The sequence below is a fragment of the Aptenodytes patagonicus genome, chromosome 1 (genome assembly GCF_965638725.1).
Source record: "Aptenodytes patagonicus chromosome 1, bAptPat1.pri.cur, whole genome shotgun sequence".
Classification (NCBI taxonomy): domain Eukaryota; kingdom Metazoa; phylum Chordata; class Aves; order Sphenisciformes; family Spheniscidae; genus Aptenodytes; species Aptenodytes patagonicus.
Window position 1 is genome coordinate 201,053,312 of NC_134949.1, and position 23,052 is coordinate 201,076,363.

At 38.0% G+C, this 23,052-nt stretch overlaps 1 protein-coding gene across 5 annotated transcripts in view; it reads right to left on the reverse strand.

Moving 5' to 3' along the window:
- Window positions 1-23,052, reverse strand: part of NBEA (neurobeachin) — a 516,384-nt gene that overhangs the window by 233,306 nt on the left and 260,026 nt on the right. For all 5 annotated transcript variants that reach the window (XM_076364262.1, XM_076364263.1, XM_076364261.1 and 2 more), the window contains 2 exons: window positions 7,431-7,539; window positions 3,557-3,723 (listed from right to left, as the gene is read on the reverse strand). In XM_076364262.1, coding sequence (XP_076220377.1) covers window positions 3,557-3,723; window positions 7,431-7,539 — 276 coding nt within the window. The remainder of the gene's footprint in view (window positions 1-3,556; window positions 3,724-7,430; window positions 7,540-23,052) is intronic.

The following is a 23,052-nucleotide window of genomic DNA, read 5'->3' on the forward strand; positions in this document are numbered from 1 at the left end:
ATGATAATATATTTAAAATTCATAATTTACAAATACTATAGAATTTCACTCATCAGACCTCTTGTTTTTCCTCCCAGTGCTAAGTTTCTATGTTTCCTAATAGTCTCTTCGTTTCTTAATGAACAAAGGGTAAACTTTGTGGCACCTACAGATTAAACACAGTAAATGCTTGTTGCTGCTTTCTGCAAAAATAGTACACACAGACACAAAAGCTGGGGAGGCTTACAAGTTCATTGTGTTGAACCGCAAATACAAGGAAAAATTTTCTCTACAGCTGGATCATATTTCAGAAAAGGAGACCTTAATATTTTATAACATGAGCATCTACGTTAAAGAACTTAAAAATTGTTCTTTACCTTGCAGAGATAAACAAAAACACATATATATGTACTATATGCTACAATTATCAGTAAATCAATAGCTGCAGATTGTGTATGTGATAGAGAATTGAAACTTTTAAGAGTCACACTCATCCCCCCCCAAATAGTTTCTTACCTATCTTATCCATTTTGGATGTCAAAAGGCATTGCTATTGATGGAGTATTTATCATGCATAGGCGGTTGCCTATTTCTTCCCCTGCCCCTCCTGGGCCTGAGAACGATCTCCCTAATTCACTGTTTCAGCGAATGGTCTCCAGCACAAGAGATGGACAGGAGACCAGCAGTGTGCCTTCAGAACTGGGAACGCTCTCCCAGACAGAAATGATGGAGTCACTACAGAGGTCTAGAGGTCTGGAGTGTCAACCCATTTTTTTCTTAAGTAACTCTGTATTCCAGTCAGTCTGTATCTCCTGGGGCACAGAGAAGCAACAGTTTATAAACAGACTGCTAATGCTGTAACTGTTTGTCAGGAATTAAAAACAGAGACTTGAGGCCTGTTGTGTCTCCTGCCAGCCAAGACCAGAAGTATGTACAATTTTAGAACCTATCTCAATTTCCATCATAGAGTATTGGAGGAACTACCTAATTAACAACAGGTTTTGCCTTCTGTGCCTAAGCAGTTTAATGAGACCCCTCTCTGCTTTCTGCACTTGAAGCCTTTTAAATCTGCCCACTGAGAACCAGTGACCTTGGTTCTTAACAAGGCTCAGAGGCTCTCCCCCTGGGCACCTCCCCATACCTGCTGCCATCCTAGGCCTTTCCATTCACAGTCCACTAGGACTCATGACAGAGAGCGGTCTCATGCACTCGTGTGGTGGATCACACAGCTGCCACGGCACACATGGCGAGACCTGCAGTGCAAGGCCATTTGCCTCCTGATAGGCTCCTGCAAATGGGGAGCCCCACTTGGAGACCTCATGCTGTCGACATGTCCCCCCTTCTCCAGGTTAAGCAGCAGCCCGCAGCTGAAATACAACCAGGCCAACAGCGGCACCTAAAACGGTGAGCGCCAAAATAGGAAAGCAGCACTGCAAGTAATTAAGAAGCAGGCACATCAGGGAAGTGGCATGACAGGAATAAAATAAGAGTTTCTTTTGCTTGATGTAAGAAATTTGATGGGTTTGTCATAGGTGTCAAGCTGATTCATGGCCCATCAAAAACTATCATGGACTGCAGAGCAAAAAAAGCTGCAGCAGTGGTCTGTTGCCATTTAGGATGCCATCAGCAGTCCAGGAGAGGAAAGTTATCTGGCCCAAAGAAGAGATGGTCTTCTGAAATAGTTAGTGACCAGGAACTGACTTAAGCCTGCAAAGTATCTGCACCATTCACAAACTTGAGCAACAACATTATAAAAAAATTCAAAGACATTAATAGGACTGAAAATTGCATTTATTTTCATCAGGCTCAAGGTTCCAGATACACAGCTTTAAGTCTCAACTAGAGATAACACGAGTGTCCATTAAGGACTAAGGCTGTTTTGAATTAACTATATCACAATCTTCTACATGTCATTTTTGTAATTTCCACCAGCATGTCTCTGGTGTTAGACTACAGAATTTCCATAAGACTGAATTTCTACACTTTCTACCACCTTAAAAAATAAATACATCTCCATCATCATCCAGGAAATAGTGGTTTCTTTGGAAGACGTAAGGATAGAAGGATGGTGAACATGAAAAATTACATTTTTCAACACTGTATCACTGCAAGAACCAACTAGACAGAATGACAAAAAGAATGAACAGTATATGTGGTATTTATTAACCATTATTACTGATGTGTCAAATTTATTACTTGACAACTTTTCTAATAAGCTTAAGCCCTAGATACGTATTCAAGCTACATCATATAGATTTTTTTGAAAGAAAATATTTATCTAGAGAAGAGGTTTTGTATTAGTCTATCAGTCTCAACTAGATTTTTACTGAAAAGGTTTTTCAGAGCTGAAATGGAACTTTCTGATCTGCTCTGCCTGACTCAGAGCAGACTTAAACAGGATTAAGTAGAAAATTAAACTATAAAAATTTGGGTATTTGGAAGCAGAACTTCCTTGATTTCTCTTGTTTGAGCTGTTCTACTTTGAATAAATAATCAAATAATCAAATATTTGTGGCTAGAATGCACAAACAAGAGAGAGACTTGGCAGTCTCTAGTTTTGCAGACAGGGCACTCACATGGCAGTGACCCAGGTTCAAGACCTTGCTCTGAATGAAGGAAAGGAGCAATTTGAGCTCGTCTTCCACATGAGGGTCAGCACCTTAGCCACTGGCTATTTTTGTGGTTCAGAAGAGCCAGGCTCTGGGTTTTTTGCATGATATATGAAAATGTTTAATTTCACCCCTATGTTGAATAGAATGAACTTTTAAAAATAGTATTCAACACAGCTTTGATTAAAACCTCATGCATACAGTATGCAAAACCACTTGCTTACAGTAAGAATTATATATTTTGGATCATGCTTTTTTATTTTATCATTTTTTTAACAGCAGTACCTGTAGAATTGAGCTGCACTTTGGTTATGTTCAGCTTTGCACATGGGACATTTAAATACAATATAAGTTTTGCTTTAAGCATACAGAGTTTGACTGTGCATGGCTGGCACTGACTACTGTTTTGTTGTAGGAGAGTTAAGATTTACCAGTGGATCTTACCAGTTCATTACTTGCACGGAAATATCTATAAACAGAAGAAAGCATTAGCCAGTGACTCAAGTGACTCGGTTCTGCTGGTTATTGTAATACTGACTTACTCTATAAGGTTAGACAAGTCATTTTGACTCTCTCTTCTTTATTTCAGGCTTCCTCTGTCGATGTCTATATGAAAATCTCTACATCTCTCAATATCTCATTCAGAACACTTCACTCAGATTCTAATACTGGTAGGAGCCTCAAAACCTACTGATATGCTAACAGTAAAATTGCATTATAGTCAACAAATAACAATTACAATTTATTTAAAATATGGCAAAATATTATGTTTGCAGTCTATAAAGGAGCTTGATCTGTGAATCTTTAGCAAAGAGGACTTCTCAAGAACCAGCTGAAGAAAAGACTGAGAAAATATATTTTAGCAATACTAGTTCCTAATACATTCATATTTCAGTTATACAATGACTACTTGTCTTAAACTTTGAAAGTAACATTTAAAACCCACACGTTTTATGTCTGCAGCTTACCTGTGAGAAACAGCTCCCCAGGCACCGTGCTTATTTGTTAGTATGTTGAGTATCTTCTGTTTCAGCTGATTGGCTGTAACATGATCCCGATGCTTAGCAGCACTGATAAGATGATCACACATCTTCTCCTCCTCTCTTCTGTCAGCAGCATACTGAGCACACTGCGACTAGGAATGAAAGTACATCTACTTCATAAAAGATAGGCTATTTAGAATTGCCTTAAAATGATTACTTACTAAAACTCTTTAAATATGACAAGAACTCTTTAAAATACTTTTAAGAGGAATAGGACGCACCATGCAATTGAAATTGTTCTACTACTATACATTATCCATGAAAAAGCACGCAGTTAGAACATGTAAAAATTGAGCTATCAAGGGCAAAGACAACAGAATTGCAATTAAAAATATTTAGCTATATATCTCTGAGTGTAGATGTGTGACCACGGATATGCCTTAAAAGTTGGTCTTTATTTGTAAAAGTTTCATGTGTTCTCAGGTATAAAATACCGGTATAACATACATAACATAATATGCAGGAAAAAATTATGTACACTAGTTTTGATTTTTAAATTGCAATAAAACCTACAATTAAAAAGCCATTTGATAATTTTATTATTATGGATGCTAAAGAGAAACTCCTTTAGCTATGAAATTAAGGAGTATATTTTCTATTTCATATCACAATATGAAAAATTTTCATAACATTCTACCACTTCTAAAAAACCCTAATGGTTAAAAAATCACTCATCTTTTAAACTGAAAAATATCTGTTTTCATCATGTTTCCTTTAAGAGGCAACTACCTCTAAAATAAATGCTGTGCTTATTGACCTTCATGAAAATTTGTTTCTAAAACTGTCAAAACTCTATAGCATAGAGTTATTAACTCTATCCTGGCCGAAACCAGGACAGTATATTTTAGTTTTGATAAAGCCTTTCTTTATGTATAATAAGCACAATATAATTTTTCCATTTCTTTTCTCAAAATCGTGTTAAGTTCAAATTAAATTTCTCCTCCTAGTAAAGATTCTTTAAAAATGTCTAAACAAAGCAAATGTAGCCATGCTAATTAAAATAAATCCCTAAGTATCATTTTCTAGGTATAAATTACAAAGGCTAGATTATTCTCAAAACAGCTGATTTTAAAATCACCTTTTAAGAGACATTTTTGCATGCACAGTTATTGTGCACCATTTTAGAACATTTAACCAACACTCAATGCTGTAACACAATGCTGAATAGAATCCTATTTTCTAATATTCAAAAGAGCAATTAAGTTAACCTCATACTAAATTATAGTTTATTCTTCATATTTCTGCATACTACCTTTTTACTACAGATCACATTAGCATTCAGTAAGATTTTAACAGTGGTCTTTCCACTATGTTACAGCCATTATTTCAAGTAATCTATCTGGAAAAGAACAATCGTTACACTAATTCATAAAGGGTTAATTCATTTTTCAATTTATCTTCTTGTACAGGGAAGCACCAATTAGTACAATGATCTGCCTTAGTAATGAGGTTAATATTTCACCAGCTCATTGGACAGTAAAATTAAATTTTCATTTTTCTTCCTGAACAATTACAAAGGTTAACAAAATGAAAGTTAACTGTGAAGCACCCATTCTGGGAGGAATTTCCCTGGCCCTGACTGCACCTGGAGTCACAGGATAAAATTTAGATGCTGGTCCATGGCCTCCCTACTACGCAGGCGACACAGTAACTTAGTGCAGCTTGGGCCAAATCATTTCACCCATAATGATTCAATTAAAGTTTAAAAGGTAAAAATAAAATGGCCACTCACTTCTCTGGCTGAGAGCAATGATTAACATGTACTAAAACCCAGAACATATACCAATACAGCTTATTAAAAGAAAATGACAGATTTACAATTATGCAACAGAGAACTACCAGAAATCTCTTTGTCCCTACTACTTTCAAGTAGGATGAATAATAAAATGTTCAGTTATAAACCTACCATTATTAAAGACAATATATAAAACATTCTTTCAGACTTTAACCATCACCTTATTTAAGTACATCTGAGTTCCATATTTAACACAGGCTACATTTCATAATTTTCTTTTATGACTTGCAGATTTTATCTTACTCATCTAAAACATGTAGCTGAGGTTTTTCATGTGACAAATATAATGAAAATTTTCATGTATGAAAAATGTGTTGGTTTCTTTACCAGACAATAAGACTGACTTAAGGCTATTCCTTTAGGGAATTTAGTTAATATTCTAAATCCTATTTGCTAACAGAAGCTGAAAGTTAATTGAATATTCTCATTTTGTCTAGAGTTCTGACAGATCTTATACCTCAATGTATTCTTCAAAGAGCAGATAACTCAATCTTCTATTGTCATCTTAGGTTACTTCATGATGCTCTGATAAATATCAAATGTTATTTATTGTTGAGGCAATATGAAACTTCACTCTGACACACACTTAATTGTAAATGTGATTTTATCTAAGTTCAAAATATCCAGTATATGCTTGGTAATAAAGTTGTTGCAAACCTATATGACAAGTGTCTGCTGTCTGCTCTGACAAAATGAAGGAAAGGTTATGTGTATTCAAAATGACAACAGATATCTCTGTGTCTCACACTTTTCAGCTAGGTCAAGGAGCACAAGAACTAGTACGTCAAAGTGCACATTTGAGAGAGCTGTTTCGAGGAGATAAAAACCTCATCAAAACTAATATTACCGGTTCCTATTTCTAGCCACCAGGTGCTTGTTGACATTTTCTGACAGATGAATAAATTGATATAGCTATTTATTATCATCAATACTAAGTCAGTCTATCTTAATCCTAATGTTAGGTCTCTTGAGCATTAAAACATGTGGAAATGTATGTTTATGTATATATACTTACACATACACAAATGTATGCAAGCACAGACAGGTTTGGAAATAATAAAAAAAAGTGATGCTGAAATGTATAAAACACCACAAAAATGCAAAACCATATTTGATAAAATCATGTCAAAAATTACTTTTAGCTTTACTCCATCACTTTCGCATGAAAATTTTTTAATAGGAACAAAATTAATCCTGAAGAAATAATAAAAAACCTGTTAAATGAACACGTTTTAAAAATAGCTTTTTTGTATATTTGCATCATTTTCAAGCAATGTAATTTAAATTGTATACCACAACACTCATTGATGAAAAAAGCAATCAAATGTTGACTCCTTTTAGGAGTAAGAATTATAGACATTAAAGAGTTATGGGATCCAGCTGCTGTGTTACATCTTCCAAAACTTAAAAAGAATAGACACTTTAAACACAGTCTTACTGTCAATAGTTAATGATTCTGAACTAGCAGGAAACACATGTAATATCATATTTCAATATATAAATTATAGCAAGTAAATATTCTGAAGTGCTCCAAAATGCAAAATGTTCTAACAAAATTACCTTAAAATACTAATTCTGTTTAACAAAACATTTCTATTTCTTATTTTTCATGAAATGCCTTAAGTGTGTTGTTTTTCTTTCTTACTGAACTCATATATACTGCTGATAAAATCCAACAAAAATAATTACTAATGTGATTTGCATTACTATTTGCAATAAATCAGAAAAGTTCTTTGTGAATCTAAACTGCCATATCAGTTTAGACATTCTGATTAAGGGATTTCTTCAAGCTGTAAATGTTTTCATGAATTTCAGTGAGGAGATGAGAAATTAAACCCGTTCCTTGTGTTTGACATTTACCAAAGCTTTTAAAAACTAGTTTTGAAATGCCTTCAATGTAAATTTCTTTCTTGGAAGAAAAAGATCTTTATTGTATGGGGTTACAGTCTAGGTGATAACTGAGTGAAAACAGAGAAGCAGAAATGTTCCAACTCTCAGGCTTACCTCAAACTCAGCGTGCTTGTGGACATCTTCAGCTCTTTGTCGGTTCAAAATAAATTCTGCTTCATTTGCGACACGCACTATATGGTCTTTCATTGCATGACATAATAATCTAAAATAAGAAAAATCAAAATCAACCTTTGTATTTGATGTACTTCAAGTAAGCTATTTCAGCAGATTTACTTAAGATGGAAAAAATTAAATTTAATGAAACTATTGTAATGCAATTGCCAAATTAGTTGACATGAAAAATTAAATTTTATCCAAAATTTTCTGCATTTGTGAAACAGAAACAATTCATGTTATATGGAAAAAGCTTGCTATTTATTATTGAAGGGAAAAGTTCTTTATGGAAGTATTATATTTCTAGTATGTTTTTAACAGCAGTCTCAATACGAATATGAATACTATACTATCATTAAAAAAATAATCTAGACAACTGCTTAAACTCTTATTGATGCCATTATATCATTAAATATAAACATTCCCATTTCAAAGTCTTAAAAAATTATGAGATTCCTGAAGATTTAAAATTCTATTAGAATTGCAAAATAATACAAATATCTCTCATATATGTTTTTCAAACACTGGAGTGAAAAGTGCATCATGTTTCCAAGTTTTCATGGCATCAGAACTAGGCAAACCTTACTTAAAAAGAAGGAAAAAATAGCTTAAGATTGAACTGAGACTGAGGATGTCAATCAGACACCTTAAATTAAGACTCTTGTAAAGACCACCAAATACCATGAGATGCATAATAAAATTGCAGCATAAACAACACAGTGTTGTTAATAACACTGATATGTTATTAGGCAGGAAGAATGGAAGCAACTGCTTTCTCATCCCTACAGTCCATATCTAAGCTTGCCCATTCTATTCAAAATTGCTTTGCTTTTCTTATCAGCAGGGAGGAGATATCTTTTAGGACGCAAAGATCTGACAGGTCTGTTTAGGATCAGGAAGAACTGTTTCTCTTTGTGTCAAATTGGCACACGGTCTGGGATTTTCCTTCTTGTAGCATCAGGGAAACACACTCAATTTCAGAGATTCTTATATTAAGAATGTGAAATTTCTTGCAAATTCTACCCTAAGGTTAGTGTCTGGTGCTTAGAAGCACCACAAATGAAAGCCATGATTATTAGAAATGAAAGCCATGATTACTAGACCTTACATCTATAAGATAGAAAGATCTGAACTCTATTCTTGCCTCCTTTGGTGTGTTCTACCATCTGTGAAGGAAGGAAATCACTTACGCTGAGCTAATGTTTAATGAGGGTGTGTGGCATGGGAAGACATAAATGCTGGGGCCTCTGTTTAGAGATAAAGACAAACAAGCTTGGAAAATAGTAGAAGTGAATGTTTAACATCTCCAACCAAATTTTGCATCACAGGTCTTCCTGAACTTTTCCATATGACATTAATGACCTGGAACTAACTAGCTAGGATTTCAAAACTGAACACACAGATTTCAATTGTCTACTAGCTGTACATCCCTTCCTGAATGAATAAACTATTAAATAAATGGAGCACAGTGCAAATTCAGTATCTTTGAGTCAGCTGTGGTCCAGGCAGGATTTCTAGTTCTAAATGGCTTTAGGTGAAATCAATAGGTTTCTTAGATACTGCCTGCCACCAAGAATTTGGTGAGAAAAGATCGAGACTAACTTTGATCTACTGGGTTTATTATTTGGGACATCTGAGCATAGTTTTTATACATCAAAAAACAATCTAAGCTGCCTCTGTTCATGAGCAATGATAAATACACACCATCTTTATCTTAGTCGTATTTATTTGTATTAAGAAGCGTTCACATTCTCTGTGCCCATTTATGCACTAAAACAGCTACAAGGGACTTCAAATGGATTCCCAGAGAATGTTAATTTCCACAAGTTATAAATAAATCTCCTGCCAATACTCAGGGAAAAGATATTAAAAAAAAAAAAAAGGAAAAAAAAAGATCTATCGACACTAGTCTCTGGTCGCTTTACAGAAAATGAAAACTTTTATAGACATGCAGCAGATGATTCAAATCAGCTAGCTGAAACTGGTGGTGACCCCAGCTGTACCTCCCACCCCCCTAATGGACCTTTCTGCTCCACAGACTGAGACACCTGGTACATTTGGGAACAGCTTCAGAGTTGCTGCAGCTTTTGGACAGCATGTCAGGCAAACTAAGCCAGATTTCAGGTAACCTCGAAATGCCACAGGTCTTCAGGGTCCAAAGTCAAGGAGATGACAAATAAGAGGGGACCAAGGAACATGCCTGAGCACTGGGTCCTGACTGCCTACAGCACTCAAATCATTAGCTTGGCCTCCACTCATTTTTTGGCTTATTCTAACTTCCATCCAGAAAATATATAGGCATGGTCCAAGGGACAGTTCACTGAAGACACATCCATGAGACTGAATCAACTTAAACTCTCTCCAGTGCTACCCAAGAAAGTTCTGCAGGTGTTTTCACGCCATACCCCAGCACACATAGAACACATCATTCTAGTGGGTAGCCCTCACGTTGTTCCAAACAATCTGAACTAAACAGACAAAATAGTAACAATATCTTAAGGTGAAACAGGAACTGTACAGGCTTCAGGGAAGAGCTGGACTAAGTGCTACGTAGGATGAATGATGACACTCTGCTCTAGCAGGTGCTAACCTTAAGCAGTATGAACATAGGCCAGTCCAGGCTATTTGGTTTTATTTAAAACTACAGACATACCTGCTCTCTTCCTTTTTGTTTGTTGTCAAAAATCTTATCTATGGAATATCTCAGTATTATTTCAATTGTGTCTAGCCAGTTGTTTCATGCACTCTCGTATCTCTATCACTGATTGCGATTTCTTCAAGAAAAAGATGAAAAATTGTATGGTGGTCAGCACATTGGGATTATGACAAAAGTGAGGCTACAACCTTTCAACACTATATAATCATTAAATAATATTGTATCAATGTGTGCTAATAAGGGACATATTGTGATTCACTTACCTTAGGTGCTTGTATGCACCTAAGATAGAACTTCAAAGACTAGGTAAACTATGCTTTTGCATCTAGAAGACCATTAAGAATTACACTGGTCTTAAAATCCCTTGCCAGAAAGACAGACTTTTGAAAAAGAGAAGGGTTAAAATCTAGGCCATCATTTAGAAATCTTGCATGCCTCCAAAAGAAGCCTTAGCCTGGATGTTTTGATTTGTAAGTGCAAGAATGTAGGGCAGAAAACAGAAGCATAATAAGTTAAAGTGGTTAAATGTGTCATCTGAGCTTTGAAAGGAAAGGCAGCTACTACAAGGTCAGGGAAGCAATGCCTTACAGAGGTTTTTGCAAGGAACTTGCTTATGTGCTTGCTGTACTTGTTCAAGGAAACTTGTTACTTTTTGAAATTTAAAAACACTACTTAAAAATAATTTTTGTGGTACTGATTTTTACTCCTAACAGGAAGTTATCCTGTATTCCCAAACTATATTTCTACTAAGCAAAAGATGGCAGAAGTCTTATTACTGTTATATCTGGATTAAATAATAGCCAGCTAACTCTGAATCTCAAATTCATATAGACACAGCACAACTCAGCATACTGTCCTAACTGGGTTACACCTGATGAACGTGCATGGTAATGTCATCATCCTTTTAATACTTTCCAATTTATCTAAATCCTTATTAACTCAATCACATGCGTGGCATAAGATTAAAAAAAAAAGAAACCTCATGCTTTTCTGGCATGAGTAAAAGTGCTTACAACTTTTGGATTCTCATAGAAAAAAACAATAGAAATGATTCAGAAGGAATCCCAAACCAGGAAAGATACTCACTAGTATCAAAGGCTGCCAATGCATCAAAAAAAATCTCCATTCACACACTGCAAATAAGAGAAAGGAACAAGGACCTCTAGGTCAGCAAATTCACTCCTTCACTGCAACAGGCAGCTACGTCATACAAACTCTTTCATAAACCATCTTTAGTTTATGAAAGGCATTTTCATGAAATCTAGCTCATGAAATATGTCTTCAGTTTATGAAAATGTGATCGCGTTGCTTGCCTCCAGCACAGCTTTGGAAGGTCCTCTGAAGGCTAAAACCCTTTGGAAAGTATCCAATCCAAATGTATTCTTCAGCAGTCTTTACTGTTTTATTTTATGCAAATGTTGTCCTTAGGTTTACACAACTCTTCTTCCTTCTGTTGACCTTCTGATATTCCACCTATCCCTATTTTACTAGGCCAAGTAAATCAGCTCTCTGACCTTTCTTGTATGGCAAAACAGTTAGTAAAAGAGATTGCCTTTTGGGTTTTTACTAATTTCATACACTGATTTCACCTTTTGTCCTGGTTTCGGCAGGGATAGAGTTAATTTCCTTCCTAGTAGCTGGTACAGTGCTGTGTTTTGGATTTAGGATGAGAATAATGTTGATAACACACCGATGTTTTAGTTGTTGCTAAGCAGTCCTTACACTAGTCAACCACCTTTCAGCTTCCCATGCTCTACCGACTGAGAAGGCTGGAGGTGCACAAGAAGCTGGGAGGGGGCACAGCCAGGACAGCTGACCCAAACTGGCCAAAGGGACATTCTATACCATGTGACGTCATGCTCAGTACATAAACTGGGGAAAGCTGGCTGGGGGGGCTGCTGCTCGGGGCCTGGCGGGGCATCGGTCGGCGGGTGGTGAGCAATTGCATTGTGCATCACTTTGTGATGTATACGTATCAGTTTTGTATATTACTATTAATTATAATTTTATTTCAATTATTAAACTGTTTTTATCTCAACCCACAAATTTTCTCACTTTCACTCTTCCAATTCTCTCCCCCATCCACCTGGGGCGGGGGAGTGAGCGAGCGGCTGTGTGGTGCTCAGTTGCCGACTGAGGTTAAACCACAACACCTTTTCTACAAGTGCATAGCTAAAACTATCAGCAGTATTCTAGACAAGTTCTAGTCACTATTTACATAGTAACATTAATGCTGCCTTATTTCAATGGAAATGCCTTTTCTGATGCAATTCTAGAATTGTGTTTTCCTTTTTCTTAGCCCTATATTCTATGATTTTGCACAAGAAAATTTCAGTGATAGGTTGGTCTTTTACCTCCTCAGACATTTCCAAGAGATGAACCAACAGTCTCTAGAATATATTCTCAAGAACATGAACTCCATGTTATGTTATAAAATATTTACGTAATATATTACATTGTATAATATTTATATTAATGCAGGTTTGAAACCCACCCAATATATCCTGATTGATATTTCAGTCATCTGCCCAACTATGCTTCCCATCCACAGATTTTTACAGAGCATTCCCTTTTGGGGAAAAGTCTATTCTCTGCATCTTTCCCAAACCGTCATGTATTGGAGTGACCAATCCAAGTAAGAAGGAGCTTGAGCACAAAATGTATATATACTTGCTAAACAGAGGGAAGATCTGAAATTTGAGAGCAGTACCATTACTCTCCTTTGGAAGTAAGACATGTTCTTTAGTGAGATCTTATCACTGAGAACTGAACATTTGTTGTGACTGAATTATACCCCTGTTCTCATTCACCCTTGTAAATCCTCATCCTGCCTTAGCAAGCACCACCCTCAAAAGACCTGGTAGGTAGATTAATGTTGAGACAGTGATGGATCAGGCCTTCTGGTCATACTTATTAATCTCTACACAAGTAGTCCTCCCACAGGGCTATGGACCTGTCCGAAAAGTGTCACCACAGGCTTGCTGTAATTTTTATACTTTTTTCCAGTAATTCATGATTTACCAAAAGAAAAAAGACATTGACCTAGAATAACGTTTGGCTTTATCCTTTGTGACCGTTTCTTCAGTTGCACCACTGAAACTCCTACCAGAATTGAAGCCAAATGTGCTGCTGTGTCCTTCCCCAGCTGAGCTGATCTCAGCCAGGAACTGATGACCAGCAAAAATCTTATCCTCTTTGAGTAGCAATTCTTACCGCATAAGGTAGAGATTAAACACTGACTTGGTAACTTATGGTTTCTCTTTACCAAGACAAGCTTGATTTCTATTAATGCCCACAAATTTATGAACCACAGTTAAAGCTCCCTTACTAGGAAATGGGTTTGATTTGTTTTTAGATTGAATCAAAGTACTTTCAGTAAGGAATCCACCAACAAAGCAGTCTGAAATCACTCGTGACTCAATTCCGGGTACAATTCTATGGGGAAATGAGCTTTCCATACAGATAGCTGTGAAGTTTCCAGCTGAACATATGGAAAATGGAAGTAAAAACTAGAATTAAGATATGCTGGTACTTTAAAATAAGCATGACAGGGCTTAAGTATCTGTAGGAATAAGAGTAAATGGCAGGCTCTCCTTTACCTAAAAATCGAAGAGTCTCAGACTTACAAGTAAGAGCAGACTAGGTGAGAGTATGTATCAGGACATGCCAATTCATAAATATGAGTTATTTGCAAATGTTGTTTAGGAGTAGGTAAGAAGTTATTTTAAATCAATATAGCTTGCTTTCCTGAATTCTGTCCTCAGCAAGGTTACTTTAGAAGACCAGAGTGCTTACAGGTTAAAGAAAGTTGTGAAAAAGTACATGTAATCAATCAGAAGCCCCTGTTTTTCAGATACTGGTGTTTAAAAAGGCTGGATTGTGGAGCTCCACATTCCAAGAAGTCATTCAGGTAAATAGCCAGAGCCTGGGATAATTTTTTTTTTTTTTAGAGTTTCGGAAATAGATGGTCATAAGACTATACCCAAACTGTCTTGGAAACATGTAAAAACCATAAAATGTTTGCAACACATTTAGATGTGGATTGGGATAGGTTGTGACAAACAGTGCTATTTGTACACCTATCAGAATTGAAGGATGAAAACTTGTATCTGACTAACTATTCTAAACTGACTTTGCTATCCTGCAGTCAGTTCTTCCTAGTAATAAACTCACACAGAGAGAAAGAGGGCTTGTAGCTGTTACATTGCTAGATAAAACAATTGTGCCTATATTACCCAATCTTTCTTTCATTTGAGATAAACTAAAAAAGCAGATCACTCCCAAGCAGCAATTTTCAAAACAGATTACAAAATGAACATTTGTTATAATTTAGCTAAGGTCTTGCTTCCTCTACTCATTCCTGAAGTTCTGCCAACTCACATGTCCAGGGAAACAGATGTTTCTCTGACTTACTTTCATCAGATGCCCATAGCTTAATTTTTCCAAGAAGCAGCCTGGAAATATGCCACTTTTTCACCAAACACAGTTGTTTTGACAATTATTACTCTTAATGGCATTCATAAGAAATGAAACCTATTGTTGCACTTGGTATCTATAACAGGATTCATAAACTGGTCTAACATGAAGAGTTTGAAGTTCTACAAGATGCTGTACTGCTATGAATACTTTGAAAGTGAATTCTTATAAACTTTAGAAGGTAATGTCTAACACAGGGGTCTGATTTCTAGCAAAAGGGAAATGATGAAGAATTTACTAGAGAAAAGTTTGAAATTACAGCATGCAAAGACCAGCTACTGGACTACAACATGAACACACTGGCAAGATAGACTTCATGGAGGGTAACTATTAATGTTTCAGAAATGCCACAGAAGCTATAACAGACTGAAACTCAGAGTTGACTACAAAGAATCTATTCCACTCCTCACAAAGATTTTCTATTTTGCATAAGAATTTTCTAAATCAAGAGGAATCTGCCTCTGAAATAGTGACTATCCAGTAAACATCCAAGACCAGCAGTTACAACTGAAATGGCCTGCATCTCAGAATCAGCTTCAGCTTTGAGGTATGACCAGATCAGGCAAGGTTAGAAGGTGAGAGGATGCCTCAAAACCTCAAACAGATCTAAGAACTCCAGCTGTACTGAGCCTACAAATAGACAGATAGTTACCATAACAATGTATGCTTTGTCTAACACAAACTGACTATTAGTCTGGAGGTAGAGCAAGGACAGCTGTAGTAAATACTATGAGATTATAAAAAAGCACATCTAACAGGGAGCTCAAGGTCATGACTCAGCTGGAGCAGAAATACAGACATTCAGTGCCCAGTTTTACTGAAGTACCTATGACAGGAATCTTCTACTGATGGAAGTTGACATTTAGGATGAATTTTCATAAAACAGCCACTCACAGTTGATAAAGGATTCCTCCAATCAAAAGTTACAATTGGTGAGGATGACAATACAGCAACAGAATTTGGTTACATCTGTCAAAGACAGAATAATCAAACACCTTTGTTCTTATTTGTATATCGTATCTGAGTGCTACTGCTTCCCCAGTGCTACTTTCTGCCTCGATTTGCATATATTGGATTTTGCACATCAGATTGGAATCCTTTGCGAGTTGTTCTGGTAGCCCTCAGCTACATAATATCCATGATGTTTGAAGACCAAGTATCTTGCATTCCTGGATGATGCGGGTGAGCTCCCCATTCTGACCTCAAGGTTCCTGTGATCAAGATCATTGTCAAGACAGAAACAAGGAACGGTATCCTTTCTCCATCCTTCTTGGACCCAGCTACTAAATGAGTTCTTCAAAGGGTATCTAGGGATCCAACTGTAAATGCACATCATAAATCAAATATGACAAATGGCACCATAGATATACCTTTTAACACAGGGCCTGAACATTTAAGTATTGCAGACAGTGAATAATGACTGTGAGCTCATTTACCACAAACAAAACATATCAGAACTGCCAAACTGCAACAGAGGATGTCCAAAAGAGAATTTGCTGCAGTTACCCAACAATCCTAGTTGAGGTAACATGGAAAGAATGTAAGTCTTTATTAGCCTCCTTTCAGGATTTGATCAGCAATTCATCTAAATTTAAACAAAAACAAATTTCCAGTCTATTTAAACATTCTGCTACTCTTTCCAGGAAATTAGTGAAAATTCTCATCAAAACAGGGTTTAAAAGAAAAAGACCTCCTGTGAATTTTAAGTATGCTTGGAGGTCCAGGTAGGTGGATATGCAAAAGTATATATTTTCATGGCTAAAGGCAGAAAGCAGACTTAGGTACAGAGATGAAATTACAGAAACAAAGCTTACAATTTTAAATCTGAGATGAAATATAGTCTCACGTTTCCTCAAATTTGTATTATGATCAGACCACTCCTGCTATTTAAAATGAGAAAATTCTGTAAAAAAAAAAGGAAATTATTTTAAATGAAAGGACAAGGTAATCTCTTTAAAGAGGTGAGTGTTATGAAAACATAAAGGGGGAAGGAAACAGAAGGTGAGGATAGTGAAAGACTAATAGGTAATGATCTGTAACATGCATCTCTTAGGCAGGATAGACCCTGAGATACTCTACTTGTCAAAGGCATCAAGGTAGAGTATGACCAATTAACCACAACCCTCGAAGCCCCATTATGTAGCCAGTTTTCTACCTATTTAGTTGTCCATCCATTCAGAATGTAGTGATACATGAATATTGTGGGACACGGTGTGGAAACCTTGCCAATGTCAAGGTAAATTATGTTCACTGCTCTCCCTGTGTCCACAAATCTAGTTTTTTTAACATAGAAAGAAAACAGGTTGGTCAGGGATGGTTTAGCTTTTGTAAATCCATGTTGGCCATTCTCAATTACCTTCTTCTTCATGCAGCAAGAAATGTGTTCCAAAAAGATTTGGTTTTCCAAGGGACAGAAGAAAAGCTGACCAGCTTATAGTTCTCTGGCTTTTTTTGGACTATTTTGAAGATGGGTGCAACATTTATCTTTCTCCAGGCATCTGTGACCTGCCCCAACTTCCTTGACCTTTCAGAGATAATAGTGATCAGCCTGGCAAGGACTTTCACTACCATCAGATGTACCCCATGATGTATTATGGATTTGTATGGGACAAGTTGTCTCAAGGAATCCTTGACTCAATCCTCATCCACTGCAGGTCGTTCTCCTCCTTGAACCCTTTCACTAAAGACAGAGGCTTGAGAAACCTTGGTGAAGACTGAGGCAAATAAGGCATTGAGCACCTTAGTCTTATATGTCACTAAATCATGCATCCCACTCAGCAACAGGCCACATTTTCCTTGGTCAGCCTTTTACTAGTAATGAACTGGTAGAAGCTCTTGTTGCCCTTGATAACTCTTCCAAGTCTCATTTCCAGTTGAGCGTTGGCCTTCCTGACAACATTCCTTACATGCTCAAGCGATGTTTCCAAATTCCTCCTTTCTAGTCTGCTTCTACTTCCACCTCCTGTGTACTCTCTTTTTGCACCAGAGCTCTACTATAATTTCCTTGGTTAGCCAAACGAGTCTCTTGATACGTCTACTTTTTCCTGTTCTCACACTTCGATGATGCTGTACTTAAATGCCTGCCACCTTTCCAGAGCTCCCTTGACCTCCACATCTGCCTCCCATGGGATCCTACCTATGAATTTCCTGAATAAGCTAAAATCTGCACTCATGAAGCCTGTACTCCGATACTCTCCATCCTCACTTCCCTCAGGATCTTGAACTCCACTATTTCACGATAACTACAGCCGAAGATGCCATTAATTACCACATCCAAAAACAATTTTTGCTTGCTAGTGAATAGCAGATCCAGCTGTGTGACACTCTTAGTGGGTTCATCCTGTACCAAGAAGTCATCCCCAGCACCCTCCAGAAATCTTCTTGACTGCACGCATCCCACCTTGTTGCACTTCCAGAGGATGTAAGGAAGGCTGAAGATCCCCATGAGAATTAGGGTTTGTGATCCAGATGGAATCATAGAATCATAGAATAGTTTGGGTTGGAAGCAACCTCTAAAGGTCATCTAGTCCAACCCCCCTGCCATGGGCAGGGACATCTTCAACTAAATCAGGTTGCTCAGAGCCCCGTCCAACCTGACCTTGAATGTTTCCAGGGATGGGGCAGCCACCACCTCTCTGGGCAACCTGTGCCAGTGCTTCACCACCCTCAGCGTAGAAAATCCCTTCCTTATATCTAGTCTAAATCTACCCCCTTTTAGTTTAAAGCCATTCCTCCTGGTCCTGTCGCAACAGGCCCTGCTAAAAAATTTGCTGCCATCTTTTATATAAGCCCCCTTTAAGTATTGATAGACTGTAATAAGGTCTCCCCGAAGCCTTCTCTTCTCTAGACTGAACAACCCCAACTCTCTCAGCCTTTCTTCATAGCAGAGGTGTTCCATCCCCCTGATCGTTTTTGTGACCCTCCTCTGGACCCGCTCCAACAGGTCCATGTCTTTCTTATGCTGAGGGCTCCAGAGCTGGACACAGGACTCCAGGTGGGGTCTCACCAGAGCAGAGGAGAGGGGCAGAATCACGTCCGTCGACCTGCTGGCCACGCTTCTTGTGATGCAGCCCAGGATACGAGTGGCCTTCTGGGCTGCGAGCGCACATTGCTGGCTCATGTCCAGCTTTTCATCCACCAGGACCCCCAAGTCCTTCTCGGCAGGGCTGCTCTCAATCCCTTCATCCCCCAGCCTGTATTGATACTGGGGGTTACCCCGACCCAGGTGCAGGACCTTGCACTTGGCCTTGTTAAACCTCATGGGGTTCACACGGGCCCACTTCTCAAGCTTGTCTAGGTCCCTCTGGAAGGCATCCCGTCCCTCTGGTGTGTCGACTGCACCACTCAGCTTGGTGTCATCTGCAAACTTGCTGAGGGTGCACTCGATCCCACTGTCTATGTCATTGATGAAGATATTAAACAGTACCAGTCCCAATACGGACCCCTGCGGGACACCACTCGTCACCAATCTCCATCTGGACATTGAACTGTTGACCACTACCCTCTGGATGCGACCATCTAACCAATTCCTCACCCACCGGACAGTCCACCCATCAAATCCACACCTCTCCAGTTTAGAGAGAAGGATGTTGTGGGGGACTGTGTCAAAGGCTTTACAGAGGTCCAGACAGACGACATCTGTAGCCCTTCCCATGTTCCCTGCTGTAGTCACTCCATCATAGAAGGCCACTAGGTTAGTCAGGCAGGCCTTGCCCTTGGTGAAGCCATGCTGGCTGTCTCAAATCACCTCCCTGTCCTCCATGTACCTTAGCATAGCCTCCAGGAGGATCTGTTCCATGATCTTGCCAGGCACAGAGGTGAGACTGACTGGCCTGTAGTTCCCTGGGTCTTCCTTTATTTCCTTTTTCAAAATGGGGGTTATGTTTCCCCTTTTCCAGTCAGTGGGAACTTCACCAGACTGCCACGACTTCTTAAATACAATGGATAGTGGCTTAGCAACTTCATCCACCAGTTCCCTCAGGACCCGTGGATGGATCCCATCAGGTCCCATGGACTTGTGCACCTTCAGGTGCCTTAGGTGGTCTCAAACCTCATCTTCTCCCACAGTGGGAGGCTCCTCATTCTCCCAGTCCCTGCCTTTGCCTTCTGTGGCTTGGGTGGTAAGGCTCGAGCACTTGCCGGTGAAGACTGAGGCAAAAAAGTCATTGAGTACCTCAGCCTTCTCCATGTCCCAGGTAACCAGGTCTCCCGTTTCATTCCAGAGAGGGCCCACATTTTCCCTCGTCTTCCTTTTATCCCTGACGTACCTATAGAATCTTTTCTTGTTGCCCTTGACATCCCTGGCCAGATTTAATTCTATCAGGGCTTTAGCTTTCCTTGCTTCCTACCTGTCCTTGCTTCCACTGTAGGCTTCCTTTTTGTGTTTGAGTTTGTCCAGGAGCTCCTTGTTCATCCATGCAGGGCTCCTGGCGTTTTTGCCTGACTTCCTCTTTGTTGGGATGCATCGCTCCTGAGCTTGAAGGAGGTGATCCTTGAATATTACCCAGCTTTCTTGGGCCCCTCTTCCCTCCAGAGCTTTGTCCCATGGCACTCTACCAAGTAGATCCCTGAAGAGGCCAAAGTCTGCTCTCCTGAAGTCTATCTCCTGAAGATACTTTCTCAAATTGTTTAAAGAATACTTCTTCCTTTCCCTCACGCTGAATGGGTGGTCTGTAACAAACTCTCACCATGATGTCACCCTTACTGGACTCTCCTCTCATCCTGAACTGCAAGTTATCAACCAGACTGTCATCCATCCCATTGAAGAGCTCCATACATCTGAGCTGCTCCTTCACACAGAAGGCAACACTCCTTGCTTTCTCTGCCTATCTCTCCCGAGGAACTTGTATCTGTCCATCACAGTGCTTCTGTCATACAGTGCAGGCTGTCCCACCAAATCTCATTCATTCCAGTCCTGTCATAGTTTTGTGATTGCATGTGGAGTAAATTCTACTGCTAGTTTCCCAAGCTGTATGCATTTGTGTACATATTTACTCGAGGTGGGTGCTCCTATCTTATCTCTTGTTCTTGTCACCCTGCACCCTTTTCTTTTGACCTCATCCATCACCACCCCACTTAAATGTGGGTTGTAATCTCCCTCCTACATCACTCCTAAAGAACTCTTTTCATGTCCCCTTTTACAGCCAACATTGGAGATGCATCCAGCTCTTAAATTAAGAAGCCTACTTATGTGTATACCCTAATGTAAATCTGAAATCCTAATTAAGCTGCTATCAGTGAAGCTCTTGACATGTGTGATACCCTCAACATCACATATTCATAGCATGAGACTGATTAAAAAGAAGCATAAAGTTCAAGATCATAACCAGGATGCCTCTAAATCTTTCAGGTATATTATAGACAGTGTTATTCTACACTTCCAAATTAAATATCTTTGCATATGTTTTCCTTGAAAGTATTAATTTAAATCTATAGTCAGATACTCTTGTTATACTAAAAACTGTTATAACAGTTCCTATTTTTAGAAAGCTGTACCAGAGTGTTTGTACGCTGAATTCTACAAATATGTCATTCGGACCTTCCTAACAAAACATTATCTAAAACAAGAAAAGCCAGAAACACAGTAAATCAAGTGATTTAAAATGAAAATGCAATTTATTAAAGGGACAGGAATATAGATGTTATTTTTTTTTTAACTACAACTAAACTGAAATATTTTGTTTCAGAACATTTCTAATAAAGTCAAAGATCAGAAAGGCACACAAATTATTTCAAGCAGAAACAACAAAAGTTAGGTACTCAGAAAATCACCTTATAGCATCTGTATATTAAAAAAGATAGACATCTAACTGAAGATATTAAAAACTATGATCCTCCGCATTACATCTAAACCTTTTGCTCCATGCTCAAAAGAAAAAGCTTTCTCAAAACTGTTGATTTATTACCCAGGTCTCTCAAAATCTAACCCAGAAAGTCCTTCAAAATATTCTTAGTCTTCATTTTGCTTTTAATAATTTAAAATTCAATCATTATTGCATAGCGATTATATGCAATTTTACATCCCATTAACCCTGCTTTGTTTTAATTATAAAGATCCTTTGTTAGATTCCTTTAAATGATCCAGTTTATAATTTCAGGTTATCCTAGGGAGCACTTTAATTCAGCTGCACATTCATCAACTGTTTATGTCCTGTTAATTGTTGACAACTGCACAATTGCATTCTCTAGCTATGATTGATGAATTGCATTCACAAGTTTAGCTATTAAGCAGAATAAATATTTATAACAATTTCCAGTTAAAGGATTGTTATCTTTATACCCAAAAGGGTAAATTAAAAACGGATGGGCTGATTGCAAAGGAGAGCATTCTAGTAATTCACACACACTTGTTCTAAAACACCTTTCTGACAAAAGTATATGGAGAAACATGTGTCTAAGGGCAGTTTGATTAGACATTCCTTTGATTGGATTTAAGCAGCAGTTCTCAAATACTACTTCGTTTTGAAAAGTTATTGTTAGAGGGGAGTAGAGGGTCCACTGATATCTTAATACTCGACCACTAAAAATATGCAGATGTAGGATTTATTCAGAATGAGCATTTTATCAATAGAGAGCATGCAACAATATCTGAATCCACTTGCCTGGCTGAGAAAATAAAAAGGGTCAAAATGGGATTCTATACTACTATCTGAGAACATAAGCTTACTATAATTATTCAGTCTATTACCATGTAATATTTATAGTATAATGTGCAGTACATGACCCACTCAGGTGAGCCCTATTATGGTGCAGACTCATATTGCTGCTTCATAGCAAGAAGAATTTCCAATGAAAGGACTACGTTTCCAACTGCTATACTGCACTGCAACTTTGTGTGCGTTCAGAGGATTTACACCAACCAAAAATTGGGTATAAAGCTACATGCTCCTGTTTTCCAGGTACTAATGTTCCTATATTCGTATCTCTGATGTTTTCTAGTCTTCCTTTTAAATGAATGCATGATTTAACAACTGAAATATCAGCTAGACAAAAAATATCCTATAATAAAGATTTCATACTTTACTATTGGTAATGACACTCTATTGGTGAAAAAAAGAAACCACACGTATAATGACAAAATCTCTTCAACAGGCGTATTTTGATATTTTTTTTCAACTGCACATATCAAGACATCTAGATTCAAATGGATTTAATGTACTGGCCAATACAAGTCTCACACATTACACAAGCGGCTTCATTTGTCTTTGGCATTCCATTACCAGGAAGGCCAAAGAGTCCCCCTTTGCTGCCCAGCTTGCTGGCTGGAAGTACTGACAAACATTGCACAGAGTAGAAGATATAAACAGATACAGCATTAAAATTACTTGAGGTTTGATAATAAAGTATCTCAACAATTTGCAAAAGCAAGGCAGCTCTTATAAACATAATGTCCTGTGTGTTTTACAGGACCAGAAGTTCTAGACAAAATAA